At 57.0% G+C, this 17,886-nt stretch overlaps 1 protein-coding gene across 4 annotated transcripts in view; it reads right to left on the reverse strand.

The window, feature by feature from the left end:
- The window catches only part of SLC12A3 (solute carrier family 12 member 3), a 35,430-nt gene extending 18,411 nt beyond the window's left edge, over positions 1–17,019 (reverse strand). For 2 of the 4 annotated variants that reach the window (XM_025448334.3, XM_049104120.1), the window contains exons 1-17: positions 16,693–17,019; positions 16,142–16,288; positions 14,686–14,761; positions 13,901–13,996; positions 13,497–13,636; positions 13,013–13,123; positions 11,907–12,018; positions 11,584–11,714; positions 7,582–7,666; positions 6,518–6,672; positions 6,198–6,305; positions 5,700–5,823; positions 3,923–4,024; positions 2,883–3,038; positions 1,958–2,057; positions 1,138–1,249; positions 616–756 (exon numbers count right to left, since the gene is read on the reverse strand). In XM_025448334.3, the coding sequence (XP_025304119.1) occupies positions 616–756; positions 1,138–1,249; positions 1,958–2,057; positions 2,883–3,038; positions 3,923–4,024; positions 5,700–5,823; positions 6,198–6,305; positions 6,518–6,672; positions 7,582–7,666; positions 11,584–11,714; positions 11,907–12,018; positions 13,013–13,123; positions 13,497–13,636; positions 13,901–13,996; positions 14,686–14,761; positions 16,142–16,288; positions 16,693–16,974 (2,178 nt within the window). In that variant the 5' untranslated portion in view covers positions 16,975–17,019. The remainder of the gene's footprint in view (positions 1–615; positions 757–1,137; positions 1,250–1,957; positions 2,058–2,882; positions 3,039–3,922; positions 4,025–5,699; positions 5,824–6,197; positions 6,306–6,517; positions 6,673–7,581; positions 7,667–11,583; positions 11,715–11,906; positions 12,019–13,012; positions 13,124–13,496; positions 13,637–13,900; positions 13,997–14,685; positions 14,762–16,141; positions 16,289–16,692) is intronic. The other 2 variants (XM_049104129.1, XM_049104132.1) reach the window with 2 other exon arrangements.
- Positions 17,020–17,886: the final 867 nt, after the last annotated feature.

Here is a 17,886-nt window from a genome sequence, read left to right on the forward strand (position 1 = left end):
CATTTTAAAGGGTATAATTCAGTAGAATTTTAGTATATTTATAATGCTGTGCAACCATTACTTCTATCCACTCCCAAAATATTTTCATACTCCCAAAAGAAGACCCTGTATGTTCTTTTCTTTAAAAAATGAGAAATATTTGGAATTATTAGAGAGACTTTTGATATGTTGGCTCAGGATCGACAACTGTTATTTTATCTATGCATCCCATTTTACAGCTGAGAAAACTGAGCAGTAAAATGAATTGCCCAATGGAACGTTCTAGAACTTGATCTCAGTGGGGGTTTCACACCACTGGGTGTATCTGCATACGTAAATATTTATCAGATGATACACTTAATATTTTTCACTTTGCTGTCTGTATATTATATTTAATAATAATAATAAAAAAGAATTGCTCAAGGTCACGCAGGCCTCACAGGCTTCAAGGTCAGTTTCCCCTAGGCCCTTGGGCACCCGAATAAAGTGCCTTGAATCAGCATATCTGGAGAGACAAGAAAGGCAGGGACCCCTGGTGCAGCAAAAGGAGCTTCAACTAGCCTCTCAGGACATCCCGCCTTCCAGGTTGTCACATCAAGTAATACGTCCTGTGGCGAAGCCCCAACCCCGTGGCACCTGCATCAGAATCTGAACGCCACTGCGGAGGTCCTCAGCGATGACATCTGAGTAGAAAGCCTTGATCTTCCTCTTGTTCAGCCACTTGGTGTGCCCATTGGCGATGAGCCGGAGCTCGGGCATCCTCTGTTTGCGGGGTCCCTGTGGGCGGTGGCAGCCGTGACGTCAGGGGCTGCCTTCACCCTCTGGCCTGGTGAGATTCAGCAACTCTCCTCCCTGGAGGCTGCCCCATGGGCTCAGCCACCCCCAGAGGTGCCCATTTCCCCACTGGAATCAGAGCAGGGAGGGAAAGAAGAGGAGGAAGGAGGAGAGAGGAAGATGGAGGGAACAAGCAAGAGGCAGGGCAGCAGGGAGAAGCCGAGGGTTGGGGCAAGGGAGGGGCGACGGCCGGGCCCACAGCTTGCTCCACTGCCCCTTCTGCCCCCCACTCCTCCCCACACTCTCTGCCCCCCATGCAAGGTGGACTTCACGCCCAGGGGCGCCACCAAGGGTACACCTCCCCCACCTACAGGGGCCACTCACGATAAGCACGTGGCCACAGATCATCAGGCTGAGATTCCGGGTGAAGGTGCCCACAAAGTCAACCAGGGCGGGGCGGAAGTTGGGGGGCCCCGTGAGCACTAGGCACTGGGGGCTGAGGAGGGGGAGGCAAAAGTGCATGAGCCACCTGGACAGAGCCCACGGGCATCTGGGAGCAGAAGGCAGGTGCAGGGAAGAGCAAAGACTGGGACAGGGAGGCACGGCACATGCAAGATCCCTGTGCCACGTGGGTGGGTGACTCGGCCTCTGGATGAAGAGGCCGCCAAGGGTCATGGTCTGGGGCCACTACCAGACTCCGTTGGAGCCAGAAAAAAATTGGTCACCCACCAGCTGTGTGACCTCGGGGCAGTTACTTAATCTCTGTGCGTCGGTGTTCTCATGGGTGACGGGGTCAGTGACCTCACCCCCCCAGGGGGTCGTGGCAAGGTGGCCTAAGGCCCTCCGCACAGCAGTGCAACATAAATCCACGCGGCCGACGGTTGGCACGAGCTCTGGTGGGAGGGCTTCCCGGACACTGTCCTCGCTAAGGAGTCAGCCTGGAGGATGACTGCGACGGGACCACAAGACCAGATCGTCCTGACATGGCCCTCTGCGTCTCCGGGAGCATATTCTGCTGTGAAAACTCAGGTACCAAGAGGTCACCAGACGCGCTTGGTCCCCGCGGAGCAACGTCAGCGCGGGCCCCTGACCGCAGGCGGGTGCTCCGGCTCTGGGCCCTCTCGGAGCCTGGGTGGGGCCCACCCCGGGGTCTGCCCACTTGGGGACAGGAGCCCTCCCAGAGCAGGGACGTGGCTGCGCTCACCGGTAGTTCTTGATGTGGTCCTCCACCTCGTTGAGGCCGACCGAGTAGCTCAGGGCCAGGTTGTAGGAGCCGGCCTGGACCGAGGAGCCCCAGTTCACGTCTGAGCAAAGGGGGGGGGGGGCACAAGATTAGAAAGCCCCCAGGAGAGGGGCGCCTGGGTGGCTCAGGGCTTGAGCATCTGGGGTTTGGCTCAGGTCATGGTCCTGGGGTCCTGGGATCGAGTCTCCCTCTGCCTGTGTCTCTGCCTCTCTCTGCGTCTCTCATGAATAAATAAATAAAATCTTGGCGGGGAAGAAAACAAAAGCAAGCCCCGGGAGAAACCAGCCAACCATCGGTGCAGAGGGAGGGAGCGTTGACCTTGTTTAGAAATCAAGCACCGTGGAAGCTGGGCCGCCTGGCCGGTGGACAGCCTGCAGATCTCTTCCTGACCTTTGCACCTATCGTATGGCTACATGTTTAAAAGTTACACTTCCAAGTATTAAACTCTACAAAACATTCTCCTCCCTTGACAAACAGACAATGTCCTGGAAAGCCAGGTTCGAATTGAGAATTCTAGGCTTTCCTGGAGTTCCGTATCCTGTCCCCAACCGGGCACTGTCACCCTGGGATCCTTGTTTGCGTGCATGTAGACACCATACCGTGTCCACCTGCCCTTTGGTCAGCCAGGGCTGGGTGTGTACCCCAGTGGGCTGGCCGCTTCAAGAGGATGGCCCTGGGCAGGCAATTTCATGGTCCTGGGTGGCAGGAGGACAGTCCAGAAGAAGAGGTGTGGGCTCGGAGTGGGCATGTTCCCATAGGCTCCTCACCCCATGAGGCTGGAGGGTGATGCAGGCCCCCTGGCTGGGCTGAAGGGCAGGATGGCTGGCTTGGCACCCCCCACGAAAAGGAGAGCCCAAGCTTCTGGGCGACCCGAGAGACTGCACACCTGGCTTCTTGTAGATCACATAGAGCAGAAGAAAGAGGACGACGCCGATGGCAATGAGGGCTGCCCACCAGGTGAGAAGGAACATGATGACCACAGAGATGACCGCTCCAAATAGCGCCGACCACTTGCTGTAGTATCGGAATGAAGGTCTCCACCCTGGGTGGAGGACGCAGGTCTGTGGGCACACTCTGGAGCATCCTTGTGGGCCAGCGCTGCTGGGTGGCAATGCCAGCAGTGCCCAGAGCCAGGGTCCCAGCCTGTGCCCACGTTCCCCACCCCGGGCTCTCCTGGGGCTGGGCCTGGAGGCTCTGGGGAGGACCACACGCCTGCCTTGGCTGGCATTTGGCCACGTTGACAGGCTACGCCAAGGAGGAGGTGTCCAGCTGCTGCCAAATATGGCCATATGTCAGCACCAGCCCCGGGCCCTGTGTGTCTCACGGAGCCAAGGGGGTGAGAGGGCAGGGAAGGACCTGATTCTGCCTGGCTCCCTAGCACAGGGCCATGCCAGGGCCACCACTAGTGACAGCTGCCCCATGGACAACTGTGGGGCATCAGGTTCCCGGTCTAAGGAAAAGGTGGCCTGGGGGACCGACCCATTGGCGATTTGGGGGTCATCAGAAAAGAGAGATACTTTACTGTCATCTGCCAGAAAATTTTCAGAATAACATACAAATCGATGGCCTATATGAGCAGCACCCCCAGAGTTGTGCAATGTGCAACCTGCAACAACCTGTGACTTTGGCCAATTCTCTCCCTTTTCTGGGGAGTCAGGAATTCCTGACTCCCGTAAGTTGGGGGCGGAGGGCACCAGGGAACTCCTCGCCCCCTGTAGACAGCGTATGAATCCCTGTTCAGTGTATACCGTAAGTGCTTAAGGAATCAGAGCTGCTATTATTATGATTATGACTTGAATGGTCCCTTGGATTGGTTTCCATTGGAGAGGTGACCTTGGTGGGCTCACCTGCACCCGTGCCTTCCCCTCCCCCTTCCTGCCCTGGCCCCACGCGCCTCCTCCCTGGAGCGGTGAGGGGGCTGCCTACCAGGTGAGTTGGTGATGGAGGCGTGGAAACAGCTGAAGTTGATGAGCGCATAGGAGCACAGGAAGAAGTTGGAGATGATGGGGGCAATGGTGTTGAGCTCAGCTTCAGGGACCCCGGGGGAGAAAGAGGACAGTCTGTTGGGCAACCCGCCCAGGAGCCGCCCGGTGCCCTCCCTCGCAGCTGGGGGATTCCAGACGGGCTCCAGAGGCTCAGTGCGTCTCAACCTTCTCATCTGTGAAATGGGCCCATCATTTTGTGAAACTGATGGGCTGATGTTTTGTTTACCATAAAATGCCGGCTCTTACGAGGATGGGGAGCAGTGGGAGACATTAGGGGATAACCAAGGACAATGGCTGTCACATTTTTCTGTAACCACAAATTACAGTAAGAAATACATTTTACAATGTGACCCAAGACATATATCATCTTTTATCTGAAGCCCCGAGACCATAGGACACGCACAGTTCCATCCACAGTGGAAACCCACTCAAGAACTAGTCCCTTCCCTTCCCTGTCTCACTGGGCTGCCACTGCCCCGGGCACCCCAGACAAACTTCTACATGTGTGTCCTTGTCTTGGGGCCTGCTTCTGGGGAATCCCACAACAAGACAAGCACCTCTCAAGTGTCAGGACTTCTGTGCGTGATTTCATTGAATTGCCACAAGAACCCTGTCCCAGAGCATCTGGGATCATGGTTCTCAGACTGAAGTGCAGTCAGATCCATAAAGTCTGAGCTGGGGGTAGACTGCAGGATGAGTAGGAAGCAGAGATGTGTTTGGAGAACATCAGTCTAGACATTCCCATCTCCTGGGGGTGGCCCTGCTACCTCTTCATCTGGTTCAGGATCCAGGAGTCTCCAAAGTCTGGAAAGGCTCCCCCGAGTGGAAGTGAGTAGACTGGTAGGGTTAGTCCTAGGATTGGTGATGCCAGCATGACTGGGAGGGATTGTGCTATGGCAGGCCCACGGGGCCACCAGCAGCCAGCCCCCACCCTGCTCCTACATAGAGAGCAGGGGCCAGAGGGTCATCATGCTGTAGCACAGCCACTGTCCTTGCCTGGTGAGGCTACCTATCTGCCTTGTTGGCTAAGGAAGTCAGGAAGTACTGGGGAGTATGTGCATGTATGAATGCAACGCATGTGTGTGCGTGTACACAAGTCACTTCCTGCCCACCTGTGACACACCTGCTATTGCTCCCATTCTGCAGACGAAGAAACCGAGGCTTAGGAAGGTAAGGCAACACAGTGGACATATGGAAATAGCCAGGATAGAAAGCCAATCTAACTAACTGGTTAACTGGATCCCTCTCCTGGGGGCCTCCTTTACTGTGAAGTCCAAGGAATCTGGCAACTCAAGGTCTGGGAAATGAGACCGTCTAGTTTATACACCTACGGAGATATCGATCCAGCTATTTGTGTCAGCTCCCAAGAGCTGTCCTGTGCTCTGAAGTTGTCCTGGGGACTAATTTGGACCAGCTGGGGGCTGGGGGGGTGGGGGGTAACTTGCCAGGATACAGGAATGGGGAACCAGAAGAGCATGTAGGGTCCCTTCGAACAAAATAGAACGGTCCACCCACCTGGCGTGGTGTGGGAGCCACCCCGCCTGGAGACGGGGGCAGTGGGGACCCCATGACCAGCCCCACTCACTCAGGGATTACTCACTGAGTGCCCACTCCCTGCCTGGCCAGGCTGGGCACCGGGCGCCAGGGTGAGCAGCATGAGGAGGAGCCCTGGCACGTGGCGCCCCAGGCCCCGGCCCCCCGGCCTTGCAGCCTCTCACCGATGATGATGAAGGCCACGGCGATGGCGTAGGCCAGCAGGTAGCCGCGCACCGGCTCCTTGTTCTTGCCGTAGCCCTTCCCGAAGAAGCCGATCAGTGGGTACAGCTGGTCCTGGCACAGGCACTGTGGGCACAGGAAGATGTGTTCACTGCGGGCTGGGCCCCGCTCCCCCCCCCCCCCGCAGGCCCCCCTCCCTGGGCCCTGTTTGCTCCCTCCACCTCACCAGGGAGATAGCAAACGGGGTGGGTATCAAACGCATCCAGGCAAAAGTGGGTCCCCAGGCTGCACAGGGGACCCTCTGGGGTGGGAAATGCAGGTGCTCTTCAAGCACACTTCGGGAAGGGGCTGCTTCCTGCAGGAGTTTGCTCACTGACCCCCTGTTCCCTCAGTCTGCACGTCCATGTCCCATGCCAGACCTCAGTAGCTGTCACCCGGGGACCCTTGCCCCTGGGCCTCCCAGACACCACCTTCCCGCCCTCCCCATTCTGCAGCCTCACCTGGAAGACCTTGGCAGCAGACACAAGGCAGGCCAAGGCGGAAGAAAGGGTGGCCCCAAAAATGCCAGCCGTGATGAGGGGCGCGAAGCCGGACACCATGCTCATGGTCTGCAGGGACACGGGGTCTGGGTCGCTCATGGTGGTGCCCCTCATGCCTGGAGCCCAGGGCACCCCAGTGCCCCCTGCAGGCAGGGGCTAGGTCCCAAGGCCTCTGAGTCCACACCCCTTGCCTGGGGATCCCAGGGGCCGCCGAGGCACTGGCCCCGGGCCCCCCACCCGAGCTCTGCTGGGGTAGACTCCCCGGCAGAGGCCGCGTGCACCTGGTAGTAGTTGATGAGGCCATAGCGGCAGCTGCCCTGGTGAGCACACTCGGTGAAGTTCCAGCCGTAGCCGCAGGCCAGCCCCTCGCAGGCGCCCGAGCCGGCGGTCACCGTGTCATTCAGGACCCCGGAGGCATCTCGAACCACGCAGGAGCCTGAAGGGGGAGCAGGGCTTGGGGAGGCTCCTCCCTCCTCGCCTCCCACCTCCCCAACACTGGCCACTTCTGCAGAGGGCCAGCTCCCCCTGTAGCATGTAATAATACTTAATAATAACAATAATAATGCCAATGCAAATAGCTAAATGCAGGAGCACTGACGATGTGCCAGGGACCATGCTAAGGACTTCAAACAACCCTGGGAAGCAAGCCTCACTATTGCTTTCGTTGTTGTCGCTCTACAGAGGCACAGTGACCTAAAGTGACCTGTTAAGATCACCATGTCGTCCTTAAAGCAGAGGCCAGATTAGGCCACGTCCCTTGGCCGTCTGTGAGCAGCTTACCTAACAAGGTGGTTACTGGGAGCAAGAGCACCTGAGAGGACCTCAGTGAGAGGCAAGTGTCAAAAGCCCAGGCCTGGGTTCAAAGCCCAGCCCCACCATCAGTGGCTGTGTGACCCTGGGCAGGTCACTTAACCTCTCTGAGCTCTGGTTTAGTCCTCTGTAAAGTGGCGGGAATGGCAGTGGCCCAGATGGAATGTGATGAGGCACGCAAAGGGCTGGGCCTATAGTTTAAGTCCGTGGCTGGCATCTTCTTCACCACCACCATCATCCTTATTGTTATTATGAGTCCTCAACTCAGAGTATAATTTGTCCTCTAGGATTTTCCCACCCTTGAATCTGTGACTTAAGGTTTGAAGGGACCAGAGAGCCTGGGCTGACCACTCCCACCCCCACCCCCACCACAAACTACCGCCTCCCATGAAGCTGTTCTAGTCACCGCCAGTTGTCCCCAGAATAGGGTTTGAGGCTCCACTTCCTGAGGTTGCCATGTCGTCCTGGTCCAGCTCTTCCTGTTGGAGAGCCAAGTACCCTGTGCCCCTTCCAGCGATCTGGGCTGGCTACTCACCGATGGTGGCTGAGATGGCCAGGTAGGAGACAGTGGTCCAGAAAATGGCCATGAGTGTTCCTTTGGGGATGGCTACAGCAGGGTCCTGGGGAAGGGGGAGGGAGGGAAGGAGGGCAGCCTCTGGGCCTTCTTCCAGGTCCTGCCCTTGTCTGGGGCCAGAGGTGGGCCAGCAACCCCTGACCTGGCCTCTCAGAGCCCCCTTCCCCAGGGCCCAGGGAGGAAGGACCCTCACGACTGCAACCCACAGAGCAGGATGGGACACAAGAACATGGGGCTGAGAATACAACCAGGCTCTGAGAGCCCAGGTGACCGGCTGGATGGGGGGCATGGTCTCCTATGCCTCAGCCCCTGCCGCCCCACAGGACTGCTGGCTGGGTGAATTAATCTGCATCAGGCTCCTAGATCAGGGCCCGGCTCACCGGCCACGCTGGTTGCAAATTGATCACTATTATGCACCGATTGGTTTGTGTGGTACCACAGCAATTAATATACAGACAAGCCCCAAACTCTCCCCTCCGAGGAAAAATTGTGGAGTAACAATGTTACTGTGGAGTAACACAGGCTGGAATTTTTACCTCAGGTTCCTCCCTCCAGGCATAGATCCCAACCCCATGGCAGGCCACATGGGCATTGGGAGTAAACCCATGCACCTCCCCAGCTTTTCCCGGGCCATTCTGCACAGCTGGCAGGTAGGACCACAAATTACAGAGCTGGAGGGACCATGACATGGTTCAGCATCTCAGGCAGGTCCAAACAAGGCTGGCAACGACCCGGTTCTCTGCCTCAAACACTCAGGAGCCTGATTTGGAACCAACAGTCGTTCAGTGATGGCCAAGTCCTGGCCCCACCTTGAGGACCCTGGGCCCAGGGAGAAGAGGTACAGGCAAGATCCTGCCAACACAGGGCAGACTGGGGTGTGCTGCAGAACAAGGGCAGGGAGAGAGCACAACAGGTTGCAGGAACCACGGGAGGCCTCATGGTGAAGGAGACCACCAACCAACCGACCGACTGACCGACGAGGTAGCTCTGAAGGCAGGGGATGGGCGGAGGGGAGTGGCAGGCCAGAGCAAAGTAGACACAGAGGTGCAGAGCGGGAGGGAGGCCAAGGTCTCTGCTCTGGGGGCCCTGCAGCCCTGTCGTGTACCAGGATGGAGTGACTAGGTAAAGCACACAGTCCCTGGTCCCTAGGCCAGCAGACTGGCCTAACTTCCCATCCCACCTAGAGTGGCTTGAATGGAGACTCCAAAAATTCCTGTTCCCCCAGAACCTCAGAATCTGACCTTATTTGGAAAAAGGGTCTTTGCAAAAGTAATTAGTTAATATGAGGTCCTGCCCAGTTAGGCAGGTCTTAAATCCAGTGACCAGTCTTCCTGAAAGAAGAGGCAAGGACACACGGAGGGAAGAAAGCCACAGGAAGGCAGGGGCAGGGACTGCAGAGAGGCAGCTCCATGCCAGGGAAGGCTGGGGCTTGTGAGAGCCGCCAGAAGCTGGGAGAAGAGAGGAAGGACCCCCCACCCCAACCCCCTAGAGCCTTCAGAGGGAGCCTGGCCCTTGATACCTTTGTTGTGGACGTTTGACTTCCCAAACCATATGCCAGAATAAATGTCTGTTGTTTTAAGCGCCAGTGTTCGTGGTGGTTGGTGTCAGCGTCCCCAGGAGATGGCTCCACCCGGCCTCCATCAGGCCCCCACCTCTTGGCCTGAAATCTCCGCCCCTGGCTCATAAGTCAGGCACATCTGAGTCTACATCCCAGCATCTCTTCTCAGCCATGAGAGAGGGACAAGCCCCTGAACCTCATGATGCCTCAGGATGATACGCGGCAGGCAGTAAGCACCCATAAATGGGAGCACTCAGGAGTGGGAACCGTGTTGTGCTCAGGAACCTGCCCTGGGGCCACACCAGGCAAGGAATTGACCCCACATCACTAGGAAGCCCCTTGTCTCTGAGCCTCAGCCTCCCCATTGCAAAATTAAGCTAGTAAAGCTTTCCTCGGCCATAGCACAGGGGGACGGTCACAAGATTGCTCTGTAAGCACTAGGGGGCTGGGGAGGTGTGAGGGATTAATAGTGATGATGGGAACTCTGACATCACCCCCTTAGGTCCTGGCTCCTATGTCACCTTCTGGGGTGGCCTCTGGCCACCTTGTCTGACTTTGCTCCATGTCCCCAGGGGTGACCTACCCTCCTCTGCGCTCCATCTCCACCATCGAGCGAACGCCACGTCCTATTTACTTAGGACCCCCAGCCCTCTCTGAGCTTGGCTTGCTCTGGGTGACATCTGGGTGACGATGGTATGAGCCCTCACAGTCACCCCCGAGGATAACTTTTGTGAAGAACGAGCCACCCTGCAGCCACATGGAAAAAATTACCATGACCTTGACTACCAGCCTTTGGTACTTCCTCCCTGCTAGGCACTGTTCAAAGCAGGGAATCCTCATTCTCTGCTTTGCAATAGGAAGGGGTGGTGTCGGTTTTACCATTGGCAAAGCTGAAGCCCCGAGATATTTTAAGGGCCTTGCCTCAAGTCTCCATGGAAAGGAGCTACTCTTCTGCTGAGGACACCCTGTCTCACAGGACAGGCTGAGGGCTGGATTCAGGAGGGAAGGTCCCCTTTAAGGCTTGAGGGCATTTAGGACAGAGCAAAGGTGCACCCCCTGCCCCACCTGCAGCTCCAGAACAGCTGCCTGGCCCCTGACACCTGCACACCCCGATGGTTGGAAACTTGAGAGGCTGCACGAAGCGTCTGGATGAATCGTGAGGCTACGATGCTCTGTGACAGAGCTGGCAGGGGAACCGGGCTGAGCACAAGGACGGCCTCTGCAGGGACCTCGGGGCAGGCAGGCAGGCAGGCAGGCCAGGCCTCTGCTGGCTGCTCCCCAGAGAGAAGACAGGAGCCGGGCTAATGTGGCCAGCTCTGATTTCCAGGCCATGTCCTGTTCCCCCTGGGCACACTCACTCAGAGCCAGGTGGGGTGGAGACTGTCTCCAAGGCACAATTCTTAATTCATTTAAGAAAATGCATCAAGGAACCCCTTTCAAGTGGGACTGGAGGCTGGGTGTGGGAGGAAGTGTTCCTAGCACCGGGCCAGGCTCTCCGCCTTCACTCCACTTGCACACCATCTCTCTCCTTGACACTGCCCCAGCCCAGACACCACTGGACCTCTTGGCTTTCAAAGTCCAGCTCCGGCCCCACCTCCACCCAGGAGTTTGGCTAGAGCCCCTGCCAACGTCCGTCTCTCCTCCCCCACTTTATAGCGCTTTGTGCTTCTTCTCTAAATCTCCCATTCAATACATTTCACCACTATTCACTCAACAAACATGGACTGAGCACCTAGTAGATGTCTGCCTCTCAGCTGGGAGTGGGGACATTGAGGTAGGCCTCAGCTCTCCAGATAAAGAGAACTGGAAGGGGGAAGAGACTCATAAATGGCTTGACCTCCACATGCAAGGGGACCCATGACTCTGGCAGAAGGGCTGGGAAAGATTTTAGGACGGAGGTGTTATTTCAACGAGGAACAGAACTTCTCAAGGTAAAGAAACATCCCAGGGAGAGAGCGCAGCAGAGATAAAAATGTGGAGGAAAGACAGGCAACATGGAGGAAACAGCAGATCCTGGGGGCTGGGGCAGGGGACGTGGGGACAGGGGACAGCGGTGATGGTGGACGGGAGCCTGGACCTCTGAGCAGTTGAGAGGGAGAGCCCGGGTGGGGGGGGGGTCAGCCCAGCAAGGAGGTGCACGAACCAGTCTGACCTGGCCCAGTCTTCCCCCTGAGGCTGAGAGACCCTGGGAACTAGGGAGGAGACCCGCCCTTTTCAGGGTGGTCCTCCAGGCCTAGCTGGTGTCAATCAACAACCTCAGAATGGAGGGGAATGAACAGAGTTGGTTTGCTTGGCTGGGATTGAGTTGAGTTGGACTCGACTGGGTTTTAGAAGCTCTGGCCCCGCGGTCTTGGAGATCCTGGGAGGACAGGGCCAGGAAGCAGGGGGACGAGTGTCCCACTCACCTTGAGGTCCCCAGAGATGTTGGCACCTGCCAGGATGCCTGTGGCGGAGGGGAAGAAGATGGAGAACATCCCGAAGAAGCTGCCGTCTGCACCCCGCCAGTCGGGTACCAAGTTCTGGACAAAAATGTCTCCTGCAAGACCAAAGCCTGAGTCAGGCCCCCTGGAAGGCTGGGCCCAGCCAGACAGGCAGGAGGCTCCTCCTCTCTGGCAGCTTCTGTGGTCCTAGGAGTTGGGGGTCGTGTCCTCCCACTGCCCACAGAATGGCCCAGATGGGTGGACAAGCTGTACCTGTCTCCAGAGCCATGGACCCAACCTGCACGTACCCCGGTAGCTGAAGAAGCCTTTGGAAGCCTTGTCCTCAGATGGGGGGATTAGCGTCCCCACCAAGTAGTTGGCAAAGGAGACCATGATGACAAGGAAGAAAAGCACCTGGGCCTAGGGATAAAAGACCCTAGAGGTCAGACGGCCTGGCCTCATGCTCAGGGAGCCCCAGCAGGACAGGACCTGCCCAGGGCCTCTCCTTCCCCCATTCATTCATTCATTCATTCATTCATTCATTCATTCATCTACACCCCTTAGGCTGCCAGCCCCGTTCTAGGAGTTGGCGATACAGCAAGGCTTTTGTGTTGCTGATAAATATGGAACATGACTCTAGGGTCAGAACGAGGGTGTGAGAGGGACCGTGTCGGGGCTACTTTAGCAGAGCAGCTGACGAAGGTAACTCAAGGATCCAAAGGAGGCAGAGGAGTGAGCAGCAGAGGGCATAAGCTGGGGACACTCAAAGAACAGCGAGGAGGCTAGCGGAGCTGGAGGCCAGAGTGAGAGAGAGAGAGGAGACACAGGGGTGGGGGGTGGAGGCCAGATCTGGCAAGTCTGCCCACTGACGCCCCATATTTATTCAGCCCTCCTTCCCTGCTAAGCTCTGAATTTTGGCTGGATACAAGTTCCCATGAGCATGCATCCCTCCTCCCTGCCTGTAGCTTAGGTGTGGCCATGACACCAAGTTCTGGCTGATGGGATGTGAGCAGAGGGATGTGTGCAACTCCAAGGTGGTGCCCGAAAAAGAAAAGGAAAAAGAAGTCCCTCCTTTTTGCCCTCTCCCCTCCCTGCTGACTGGGCGGTGGCCCTGGTGGCCCTGGTGGCCGCCATGGAGCAGGTGCATGAAGGGCACACCCAGGGAGAGAGAGGCCATAGGACGGAAGTGGTCTGGGTGTTTGAGCTGCAGGAACCACACACACCTGGACTGTTACGGGAGAGAGAAACACACCACTCTTGCTCAAGACCCTGATCCCTAGGGCCTATTTGTCACAGCAGCAGAGCTGAAAGCCTAGCTGATACACCAAGAAGACTGGGACTTGCTCCTGGACTGGGAGCGAGGCCTCACGACTCCCACCTCTCCACCTCACCACTTCCAACATCCCCTCCTCACCTTGGACTCCCACTCCATGCCAGCCAGGGAGATAGCCAGCAGCACGGTGACGGTGACCACGCCGATGATGCGAATGTCATTGATGGGGTCCACAATGGGTGTGCCATGCTCCTGGGGAGGGGGACAGGCCAGGCTGCAGGCTGCCCTCGGAACAGCCCACCCTCCAGACTCCTCCACCTGGATTCACCTCAACTATGGGCGCCCTCTCATAGCAACACACAAACACAAGCACCTTCCCTGCCAGCAGAGCCTCCACAGTGGCTGCTGTCTCGGCCTGGACAATTTGACCCTAAAGGCAACACACACCCTTGAAGGGGACTCAAGGAATGGTCTTTATTTGATGATATCATCATGGTCACCCACAGCGGATCAGACTGTGGCCTCGGTCCCTGACTGGGAAAATTGGGCAGACGGGAGGGAGGGCCCGGCCCAGTCGGGGTTGGAGGGGAGCAAGGTAGGCTGCCCAGGCTCCCTCTGGCTTCACCTGGAGCAGGTCCCTCACGGTCTCCGCGAAGCCCACGGTGTGCATGGCCACACCCACAGCGTTGGCAAAAGCAAAAATGAGGCCAATGGAGCCCCCTAGTTCTGGGCCAAGACTCCGGGAGATGAGGAAGTAGGTGCCACCTATTGGGGACAGAGCCAAGAGCCATGAAACCAGAGGAGTCAGCTGGCTGGGGTGGGCTTGGGGCAAGCAGACACAGAGGTTGGGAGAGGGTAACCATGGGACCCCCAGCCCATCCATGGGGACCCAAAGCCTTCACCTGGAACCAGGGGGAGCAGGCTGGGGCATCCCCATTTTGATAGGGAGTGCTCAGAGGCCCATTCCCAGGGGGAAGACCAGGGGAGTGACAGGAAGGAGGAGGGCCTTTGGGGTGGGGTGGGGCCCACCTGACTTGACCCTGCCATTGGTGGAGATAGCTGAGATGGAGAGGCCGGTGATGGAGGTCACGGTGACGGACAGCAGGATGATGATCCAGGTCAGGACTGTGGGGTGGGTGGGGATGTGGTCACCAAAAAACTCAGCTGGGGCATTTCCCAGGTGAGGAGCCACATGAGGAACCTGACTCAGCCAACTGGTTTGCCATACCACCTAAGTCACCTCCCTTCTCTGGGCCTCAGTTTTCTCATCTGAAAAATGGGTCTCTGTCTCCCACCTGGTATATTCTGAACAGCCAGGGAGCTGATGAGCCCATGGGAAGTCACCCTCCTTTAGGAATAAAAAAGTCACCACTCAATAAGCATCTTTGGTGCCAAGTCCTATGCTGTTTTACATACATCATAGAAATCCCACAATAGGTCTGTGAGGTAGGGACACTTATCACATCCATTTTACTGATGAGGAAACTAAGGCTCAGAGAGGTTAAGAAACTTGTGCAAGGTCGCACAGCATGAGAGCTAGCAACTGAACCTTGGTGTCTGTCCAGAGCACAAGTTTCTAACCTGGATGCTATGCAGTAGAGATTTACTCCAAGAGGCTGAGTGACCCACTGAGGGCAAACAGAGCCGGGGAGAGACCCCAGGCCTGATTACTCCATGTCTAGACTCCTCTGTCACACTTCCCTGACCTCTGTCACTGCAGGAGCCTGTGGCTCTGTACCCCAAATTCAGGATGGAGGTCTGGGAGGATCAGGTCTCAGGCATACCCTCGCCTTCCCTCCAGAGGTGGCACTCACCAATGCCTGCCTGGGCTGTAATCCAGGGGAGCCGTAGGTAGAGAATCACGCCCCAGATGTTGAGCATGCAACGGATCTGGGATGAGAGAGGGGTCAGAGGCTAGGGGTCAGGGGTGGGCTGGATATCCCGAAGCCAAACACACAAGTCCCTGTCCCCAGTCATGGTATGGCATCGGAACTTTGACCTAGGGGACCCTGGGTCCTTTCTTTGCTCTACTTACATCAGTGGGTTCCTACCTCAATGCCCCTCCAGTTCTGTGGGGCAGGGAGGGCAGGCGTACCCAGAGATCCACCTGCCCCTCCCACCCAGGAGGTGAGGATTCTGTGTCTGCCAGCCCCAGCCATGGTCCCAGTGGCCAGCTGTTGGCCCAGGGCCTGGCATCTCTGGGGAGCACAGCAAATGCCAGCTGAGCCAAGGCCCCACACACAAGCAGAAACAACGCTCGTGTTGCTGTGACTTCAGCTTCCAAATTTAAAGCAAAGACAGAGGCTACAGCTGAGACTGAATTCCAGGGAGGTGGGGGTGCTGCTGTGGTCTTTGGCTCCGGCCAAGTTCTTGGGGTGGGGCAGGAGCATGTGGGATTTACGAGGTGGGGAGACTTCTAAGGCCCTCTGTGTGCTCCGAGATACTGAACACGGCCCGCAGCCTGGAGGGAAGATCCATACTCCATATATGAGCTGCTGGGGTGGAGGGGAGCTCGCAGTTCAGATGGAAACAAGGAAGCACAGCCAGTAGGCAGAGTAAGGTCGGAATCCAGGCCTCCTGCGCCCACCCCCTCCCGAAGCAGGACCAAAGCCTTCTAGGGATGCGATCCCCTCTGAAAAGTCCCATAATGCCTTCCAAAGTTCATTTGATTCTCTGCTGGTGCTCTACCCTGCAGGACGCCTTCCCCTTCCCATCACCGGGGAACGACAAAACACGCTCCTGGAGTTGTGTGTTTAGTGCTGCCCCCTGGTGGCTACGGGGGAAAACATTTTCTTCTAATAATTCCTAGGAAGGCATTGATCCAAGCCGGTCTGTTTTTGTTTTTGTTTTTGTTTTGTTTTTTGTTTTTTTTTTTTTTTTTTGGTACGCAAATTTTAAAAAAAATTTAAATTCAATTTGCCAACATATAGTATAACACCCAGTGTTCGTCTATTAACTCATTTAATTCTCATCATTTCGCAGGTGAAGAAACTGAGACACAGACAGGTTAACTAACTTGTCCAATGCCACAGGACAAGCAGGTATCCAGAGATCTTTCCCAGGGTGAGATATCAACCTGGGGAATACATGGGGCTGGAGAAGCACAAAACCAGGGAAAATTGGAGGTCGCTTTGCAGATGGGGAAACTGCGGCCCAGGCTGGGCCTTGGGTCTACCCTGGCCACTAAGACCTGAGAGTCAGAGCTGCCCCTGGATAGAGCCATGTCTCCCCCACTTGCATTCCTGGGCATCCCATCCACACCCTACTTACCATCACCCCCTTGACCCAGCCAAAGCGCACAGGCTCCCCAGGCTGCTTCTCACTGTTGGTGCCTGCCTCATCCTCCACCAGCCCGTCGGTCATCTCATGGCTGGGCCGGGTGTCAAAGGCCAGGGCATGCAGGTGGCTGCCTTCCTGCTGGAGCCCAGAGGCCGCAGGTCAGGCAGGCACCAACAATCCGGCTCCCCATCCACACCCTCCACGGTCCAGCCTCCCCTCTGCTGCAGACCTCCCTCGGTCCCATGTCCCTTTCTCTTTCAGGTGTGTGCAGCCTCTGTGCACTGCCACGCCCGGGAGCTCATTACCTCTGTAGGAGGCCAAGACTGATGATTGTGTTGCCAATGACTGGACAATAAACACTACAATATGTGTCCGGATCTTTATGGCTTCCATGCCCGCATTTCATTCAGGCCTCTCAACCCATGAAGAAGACAACTGTCTGTCCCCACAGCACAGATGACAGAGCCAAGGCTCAGAGAAGTTAGGTAACTGGGTCAAGGTCACACAGCAGGAAAGTGGCCAGGCTTTGAGATGGTGCCTACCTTGAGGAAGGAGTGCAGATCGGCCAGCGTGGGCCGGACCTTCCGGGGCTCTCCAGGCAGGGCGCTGTTGGCATAGTGCTCGTAGGCTGGCACCACATCGATAGTGTTGTAGCCAAAGGTACGCATGTAGAAGGTGCTGCCGTGGGTCAGGTGGCTGGGGTGGCTGCTATCACAGGCAGCCGGCGGTGGGGGCTCATCGCCCCCCAGCAGCGTGCTGATGATGAAGCGCCCACTGCACAGTGCGGGGTCCCCTGGCATCTCTGACACCGGCAGCTCTGCCATTGTGGCACTGGGTGTCAGGGGAGGGGGCCAGGGGCGGCGGGGACGTCCTGGGTGGCTTTATAGGCTGGGCCCACAGCAGGGAGGAGGAGGGAGTTTGGTCCAAACCGCCCACGGCTGGCGAGCAGGGTCCCGGACAGGGTGGGAGGCCGAGCACGTGCCCACTGCTGTCCTGCCCGCCCCTTGATCGCGGAGATAGCAGCCCTGCCTGGGACCAGAGCCAGGCACAGAGCGGGAAAGGGGGAAACACACCTCACCCCCGGGTCCCCGAGAGGCTTTTCTGAGTCCGAGAGCAGAGGACATCTGTGGGACTCTGGGAAGGAGTACTCGCCAGAGGACACTCAGGAAGCCCGTGAGGGGCCCCAGAGACACCTGAGGCTCCACCCTACGTGGTTCAAAAGCCTCTTATTTGAGTACATAGTATTTTGTTTTATTTTTTAGGTACTTAGCACTGTGACTAGATGAATGGCATGACACTTAAAAATGTAGTTTATATATACACACATATATAGAAAAGGTTAGTCTCTCACTTGGACCTCTGACTCCCATTGGGCATGTCCTTCCAAAGACATCTCAGAGAGTATGAGCCAGTATGTGCAAGCACCCCCAAACCAGAGTTCAGCATGTGCCCGGTGTGATGTGTAGCCCCCCACTCCGCCCCTTGTGGACTGGCGAGGCCCACAGGGCAGCTGGGTACCACCCCCACACTCACTGCACAGCCTCCCAGGCTCTGCCTCCAGGACACTGGTTATAGAGCCCCAGGAGATAGTGCCTCCCCCGGGCCAGCACAGGCAGGGAGCCCCCAGCGTCCCTGGCAGGCAGGGGGCAAAGACCCCACCCTGGTGCAGAGTCAGATCAGGCTCCGATTTTGCCAGCAGCCCTGAGGCCACGCTTTGAATGCATGGGGGGCTGTAG

Source organism: Canis lupus, chromosome 2, assembly GCF_003254725.2.
Source record: "Canis lupus dingo isolate Sandy chromosome 2, ASM325472v2, whole genome shotgun sequence".
In the NCBI taxonomy this organism is placed as follows: Eukaryota; Metazoa; Chordata; class Mammalia; order Carnivora; family Canidae; genus Canis; species Canis lupus.